Consider the following 7,224-nt stretch of genomic DNA (forward strand, 5'->3'; position numbering starts at 1 on the left):
CGGAGGCTCCGAGGTCGGCGTAGCTGCGCCCCTCGCCCTGCCGGCCCCAGTCTCGGTCTGCGGCTTTTGGGGAGGCCGCCTCGGTGACAGCTTGCTTCGCACGGCCTCACGGTTAACTTCCGCCGGCCGCCTTCCGCTGCCTTCCTCTTTCTCGTCTTCCTCATTGTTTTTTCTAGTTCTAGAAATTTGCTGGTTTCTTTCATAGGTCTTTGGCCCTTTTCTCCCTCTTTTCTACTCCGCTGTGAACCGGCTTTCGCCTCCCCCGAGCCCCACTGGAATTTTGGGGGAAAGCTTGCAATTTGCTCTTTTTAAAGTTGTGAAAGAGAAAGCAGTCTGGATGCTTTACGTTTTTCAAGTTGAAGAGCGGTGATACAGCGGTTTCTGTGGGATTTTGAGACTTCTTTCTTGAGAACGGTTTAGAGAAGTTGTCAAACGCACTGGCTTTAGGGGAGACCTCAGTGCTTATCCTCACCCTGCTTGCTGTTTTCGCTTTTGGGTGAGTGACAGACTCCCCCATCCGCACTTTTCTGGTCTAGGAAGTCCGTATCGCAACTCTACCACCTCTAGAAGGTGTTGTGAGATGCGGTGCTTTTAAAGCACATACCACTGTGTCTGGCACGTAGCGTTCGTGTTCCCTTTTATTGCAAACATTTGTCATGGTTGCAAAATAGCTACGTGTCGTAATGGGAAAGGGCTTTACTGTTATGATAGCCTTCGTCTGGGCGCTCAGAAGAGGCATGGTTACAAACAATGATCAAAATGCAATGTACGGCTTTACAAATACTGAGATAACTTCTAGAAATAGTATTTTTGAGGGCTCCGGTAAAATGCCCTACTTATTCCAAATATTAGCAGGAAAACTAATCTTTCAGGAACATGACCTCACTGGGCTAGACACTAATTGACCAGCCCTGTGCATGCTGCGATTATGACACAAGAAGAGAGCAGAGATATTGAGCTAGGTAAGGTTCTAATTCCTTGACATTCCATACATTCTGAGGTAATATTGATTACACTAGGAGACGCTAAGTTTTCCATTATTGGATTGAGCTGTCTCTCTTCATTCCACAAAAGGAAGCAAGTGCTGTCTTGCAGATTTTATGAGGAGCATTCTGACCTGAAAAAACTGACTTGCACCTTTAGCAAGTTGTAGGGTACTAAGTCCTCCAGCATTGTTTCTTTCAACTTTGAAGTATAAAATTAGTTTGCTTGGAAGGTTTTGTTTTATATTTTAAGGTTAGATGGTTTTTGCTTACATTTTATATATACATAATATATTGCCTTATAATAGATATAGAGGAATAAATTAGGAAACAGCTAAACAGTGCAGTTAGATATTTAGTGTAAAAGCCCGAGACTAAGAAATACGATCAGTTCATTCTTTTTACCTTTTTCATTACGGAGTTTAAGACGCTGGCTAAGAACACGAGGTTTGGAGTCATTCATTCTGGGATTGAAATCGGCTTTTACTAGTTCTGTGGACTTGAGTACATTACCTAACTCTTGATTGCCTCATAGGGTTCTTGTGAAGCTGTGCTTAGCTTAGGAGAAGCGTTCAATGTACCACATAATTCAACATATATTACTATTTGCAACATAACTAGAAAGCAAAAATAAGAACATCTGCACAATTGCAAAATAGACTCCTCCTCTGGCAAAGTAACCAAGGAATTGTTAACAAGTCACAGAAAATAAAAGTTCTTCCTCGTATTATAAATAGTCCTTGTTGGAGATTCCTACATTTTTCCAGTAGATTATGGTTTTAACGTAGTTGAATGTGTTTATGACATTTTTACTGGTAAGATTAAAAAAATAGACGTTTTCCAGTTGTTAACAACTGGCTGCATATCAGGTGATTATGTCATGCTAGTATATAATGGCCTTCAGGAAAGTAGAAAAAGTTCAAAGACTTAACTAACTATTTAAACAGAACCCCCACCCCCCTTTTAAGGTGTTGCTCTTATTTGATACAGAAAGCTTTCTTTCAATGTGATGGCTGTTCAGAAAGGAGTTTTAAAACTCCAATATTGATTGCAGAGTAATGGCAGAGCACAATGTTATTATTTTTAAGAAATGTCACATCCTTTCCTGTCCTTGGCAGAGTGGGTAGCAACCTAAATGTAAGTATATGATGGAAATCTTGCTTTTACTGTTTCAAAGTTTGACTTGTTATTCCTGAGGTTTGTTACCTTTAAGTCAGTATTATGCCAGTGTAAACAACTTTAATGATTTCATTACTGAGGAACAGGACACATGACCTTGGGTTCTGCCAATTTTTTCACTTAGATTTACTTTGGGTTTATTGATAATATAGAAATAGATGTTTTTATCAATTTAACGTTCTGCTAGTTTTATATCAGATTTGCCTTGTGTTTTCCTTAGGTAGTTCTCAACTTTAACATTTTAAAATATATTCATAAATTTTATCTTTAAAAAAGTTTAAGTCAAAGGACATCTCGTTTTTTATATTACATACTTGTAGTTTGATTACTCTATGGGGGAAATTATAAATGTGAGTTTCCTGCAGGTGTTACAGTTTTATAAGGGCTTTCACTTGTGTTGTTCCATTGATTATCATCACTTGTTTGGCTTGTTTGGAAAATGCTATTTTTCACATTAGAAAACAACTCAAACATTGAGTCTTCTGAAAGACTGCAGATCTGAGACTCTTCACAGTCGTTCCTGTTACAGCACTGATGTTTTACAAAGAAATTTGTTAAATAGTATTATCCTGGTAGAATCTGCATTATTTTGGGACACATGTTATTTAGATTTCTTGTCAGTTACTCATTGGTTTAAAGAAGCATGTTTACAAAGGGTTTGGGAGTAATCTTGATACTGCTGGGCAGATAGAAGAAAACAGGTTGATCAAGAGCAATTACAGGAAGTATGTCTTAATTTAAAATATATGAATTTAAAGATTTAATGAATGTCAAGCTGGGCATGGTGGTACCTGCTTGTATTTCCAGCACTTGGGAGGCTGAGGCAGGAGGATCACAGGAGTTTGAGGCCAGCCTGACCTACATAGTGAGTTCAAGGCCAGCCTGAACTACATAGCAAGAGCCTGTCTTCAAACAAAAAACAAATAAAATAATAATAATAATAAAAACCAAAAAATCCTGTAAATAAAAAAAAGTTTAAAATCTGATTATTGAACCAAATACATTGGAAAGCTAAGTATCTATAGTTATTGATTCACTTCTCAGAAATAGGACAGTATGGCATTTAAATTTTTATTTCTATACCTAATGTTTATTAAGCACTTTTACACTTCATGTAGAGTTCAAGTTAGATAAATTTCTAACTATGCTGAGGGGTACAGCACAGTGGTAGAGCACTTGCCCAGTGGGAGGCCCTGGGTTTGATCCTCATCACTGATGTAAAAATCAATCAATCAATCAATCAGTCACCCTCCAGAATTCTCCTGTTCTGTGTTTTGTTTTGTTTTTGTGGGTTTTGTTTTTTTTTGGGGGGGTATGAATTGTTATCATTGGTTATGTCATAGATCTGAAAGTGCTTCAAATAATAAAATAGCTACTGATTACTGATAATTTGCTAAATGCTATACGTTTTAGAGAAATAATTTTGTTTAGCCTTTACCATCATCACTGCCATCATTTTACAGATGAATCCAGGGCCCAGAAAGATCAGTTAAATTGCCCACAATCACAGTTACTAGCCAGAATTTAAAACCAAGTTTGGCATTGATCTTTTTTTTTAAATTTAGGGGCTGGGGATTTAGCTCAGTGGTGCTGTGCCTGCTTAGCAAGCTCAAAGTCCTGAGTTCGATTCTCACTGCCACTAGAAAAATAAATAAAACTTAATTTAGAAAGCAAAAAGTTACAGTAAGTTATGGTCAGTTTATTATTGGAGAAATAATGTTTTTCACAAATGTATCGCCCAAGTGTTCAGTGTGTATGAAGTCTAGCGTAGTGTGCAGTGATGTCCAGACCTTTGCATACACTTGTCAGTCATTGACTCCCAGAGCAGCTTCCAGTCCTGCACGCTTTCGAAACCATGAGTGTCCTAGACAGGTGTATACAAATGGTATTTTTCTGTTCCTTTTCTTACCATTGTTTCACAGTTGCCTACAATATTTAGTACAGTCACTAAATTGGTGTCCAAGTTGTAACCTAGGTGCCCTAGGCTCTCCCATACAACCTAATTGTGCAGTAGGCTCTGCCTTCTAGGCTTGTATAAGTGCACTTTAAGATGTACATACAACAATGAAATTGCCTGAGGGCGTGTTTCTTAGAACATGTGCCTATCATTGAGTGATGTATGGCTGTTATATTTATATGATAAGCACATAAGACACTACCCTGGACTTTAGAAGTTGTTCCCAAATGTAACATGGTCCATCACTGGCCTCTGTATAGGTAAGATGACACTTCCTGGAAGATCTTATGGAGGGAATAGTGGAGCCTTAGAGAATGGAAGGGATCTTGGTAGGGTTGATACAATACACCTGGCATTGACAGCGCAACGAACAAGGCACAGTGGCAGGAAAGTTCGGTGAAGAAAGGATGGGAAGTAGTCCAGTATGTTAAATATTATAAGGTTAAATTGTAAAAAAAATACTTAAGCATATTACTGGGTGTGCCATCTGACATATTTGTGTATCTGCCATGTGCATGTATTATTCCATGGAGCTTGTCTGAATCCTCACGTGATCTTCTCCCAGAGCTCTGTTACTCTTGTTAATAACCTCTATGTCAGTTGATGATATACATGTACATAGTACTTACACTAAAAATCTTGATGTCATTCTGAACCTCCATCTTCCTTTGCTCCACAACACAGCCATCAGGGAGTGCTAATATAGCTTGATCTTGAATGTCTTTTAAATGTGCTGCTCTCTGAGACTTGGTGGAGATGTTTGCCTACTGATTTTGTGGGATAAAATATTTCTATGAACAAAAGAACTTTGATCTGAATATGAGTGCTGTTATGTAGATTGTTACGAAATTGAACAACCAAAGGGCTATGCCTCAGGATTTGTCACTCGGCATTTTATTACTAGTGGTAACAAAAACACAGAGGGAATGAAAGTCATATTTGTGGTTCACATTTTCTGGGAAGGAAGAATTAGTACTTAAAATTAATTTATAGTGATAAACTATAATCTCAAAATTAGAATTTAATAGAACAAATTAAAGCCTTGCATTTAATTTTTTAGAAAGGATTTAAAAAATACATTTCATGGATACAGTCAGGATAAAAGTCAGGTGGAAACAGTCTAGGTAATTGACATGAAATTCTGAGCCAAATATGAAATATGAAAAACCTATCAATTTTTTAGCAAGCAATGTTAAATTATATTGTGCTAAGAGCCACAAAATAATAATCCTGTAATGCTTTGATCATAAAACTGCAGTTGGTTTAGATTTTGGTTGGAATATTTTCTAATAAGGTATAATAGTGAGGGAGTTAAAATATCCTATGGACGTGAGAAATTATAGCAAATTTGGAAGAGAAGAGGGATTGGCAGTTGGCAGATTTTGTCCTGTGTTTGATAACTGATATATGGTCAAGTGGAAGAGAGAGTGGGTTTTTTTCTGTATTACTGCATGGAGAACTCAGACTTCATCTAGCCCTTCAGTTGAAGTCAGGGTTTGGCTTATGATGAAAACTTTATTAAATAACACATGGGGGGCTGATAATATATGGAGGGCTGGGGATTTAGCCCAGTGGTTCCAGCATGTGCCTTGCAAGCAAAAGGGCCTGAGTTAGATCCTCTGTATCTAAATAAATAAATAAATGAACACACACACACACACACACACACACACACACACACACACCCCTCATAGTTTGAAAGGTGCCATTGGGAGTTGGCATTAGCTAAAATATCATTTCTAAGTTGCCTTCCAACCTAAAGATTCAGGGGATATATACAAGTGAAACGCAGTCTGTGCCGAATACCATAATAAATAATTGACATGTATTAGGTGTATCTTATTTTCATGGATTTAACCAACTATAAGTCAAAAATTATCCGGAAAAAATGCATCTGTACCAAACATGTGCAGACTGTTTTCTTGTCATTGTTCCCAAAACAACACACTGTACAGCTATTTACTATATAACATTTACACTGTATTAGGTGTTATAAGTAATCTGGAGTTGATTTCAGGTTCACAGAAGGTTTGTGTAGATTATATGTAAGTATTGTACCATTCAATATGAGAGATTTGAGTATCCTCAGATTTTGATATCTTTGGGGGTCCTGGAAGCATCCTCCATGGATATCAAGCACTGAGTGTATTTTAATTCTCGCAACTGTGATGTAGATGTTATTACTGTTGCTTTGTACAGATAAGAAAAATTAAGTTAAAGAGGTTAAATAAATTACCTAAGGTCAGGTCCCACTTGTGGGGTTCAGGCCCAGGTCTAATTCTAGAGATCGTACCTGAACCAGTATTTTACTGGTTCCTCTATTTGTCTTGCTTATTACATTAGTGACAATCTGTAATGTTTCAAGATAATCCTTATTGTATCTTTTTCTATAGGAAAATGATACATTTCCAACTGATATTGCATTAGTGACAATCTGTAATGTTTCAAGATAATCCTTATTGTATCTTTTTCTATAAGAAAATGACACATTTCCAACTGATATTGTCATTAGGCTTGACAGTTGAGTGAGATTCTTTTGTCATATGGGAAGATAATAGTTTTAAAGTCAGCAGGTGACAGTGAAATTCATATTAGGGAATCTGGTGACCAGTTTCTGTTAAATTTAACTGTTTTTTGGCTTACAGTGCTGGAGGTTGGGAAGTCCAAGATTAAGGGCCCACATCTGGCAAAGCCTGTCTTGCTTTGTCATCCTATGGTGAGGGAGCAAGAGTGGGGTGGGAGGTGGAGGGGGTGTGCCTCACTCATCCCTTTATCAGGATCCCTTTATCATGACCTGATCACCTCGTATTGGGCCCATTTCTCAATTCTGTTGTTTCTGTACATGAATTTAGGAGGACACATTCAAACTGTTGTATTTGTTTATTCAGAAAACTGATCTTTGTAATTTTGCAGGTTACATTTTATTAAATCTATAAATGTATACATGTGTGGCCTATTATAAATCAAATGATGTTGTTATTTTGTGAGTAATAGGCTAAATATAAATATCTGCTGATGTATTTAGAAATTTTTATTAAAATTTACCAGCTCTGGAAAATTATCAGCTTTAATGGTAATTTTTTTTTTTTTTTTTTTTTTTTTTTT

The 7,224-nt window shown here is 37.1% G+C and overlaps 1 protein-coding gene across 1 annotated transcript in view; it reads left to right on the forward strand.

The window, feature by feature from the left end:
- Positions 1-7,224, forward strand: part of Stk17a (serine/threonine kinase 17a) — a 28,512-nt gene that overhangs the window by 846 nt on the left and 20,442 nt on the right. The window contains exon 2 of the mRNA XM_010610866.3: positions 411-496. Coding sequence (XP_010609168.1) covers positions 411-496 — 86 coding nt within the window. The remainder of the gene's footprint in view (positions 1-410; positions 497-7,224) is intronic.

This window comes from Fukomys damarensis, unplaced genomic scaffold, assembly GCF_012274545.1.
Source record: "Fukomys damarensis isolate Sample0158 unplaced genomic scaffold, DMR_v1.0_HiC HiC_scaffold_17, whole genome shotgun sequence".
NCBI classification, from domain to species: domain Eukaryota; kingdom Metazoa; phylum Chordata; class Mammalia; order Rodentia; family Bathyergidae; genus Fukomys; species Fukomys damarensis.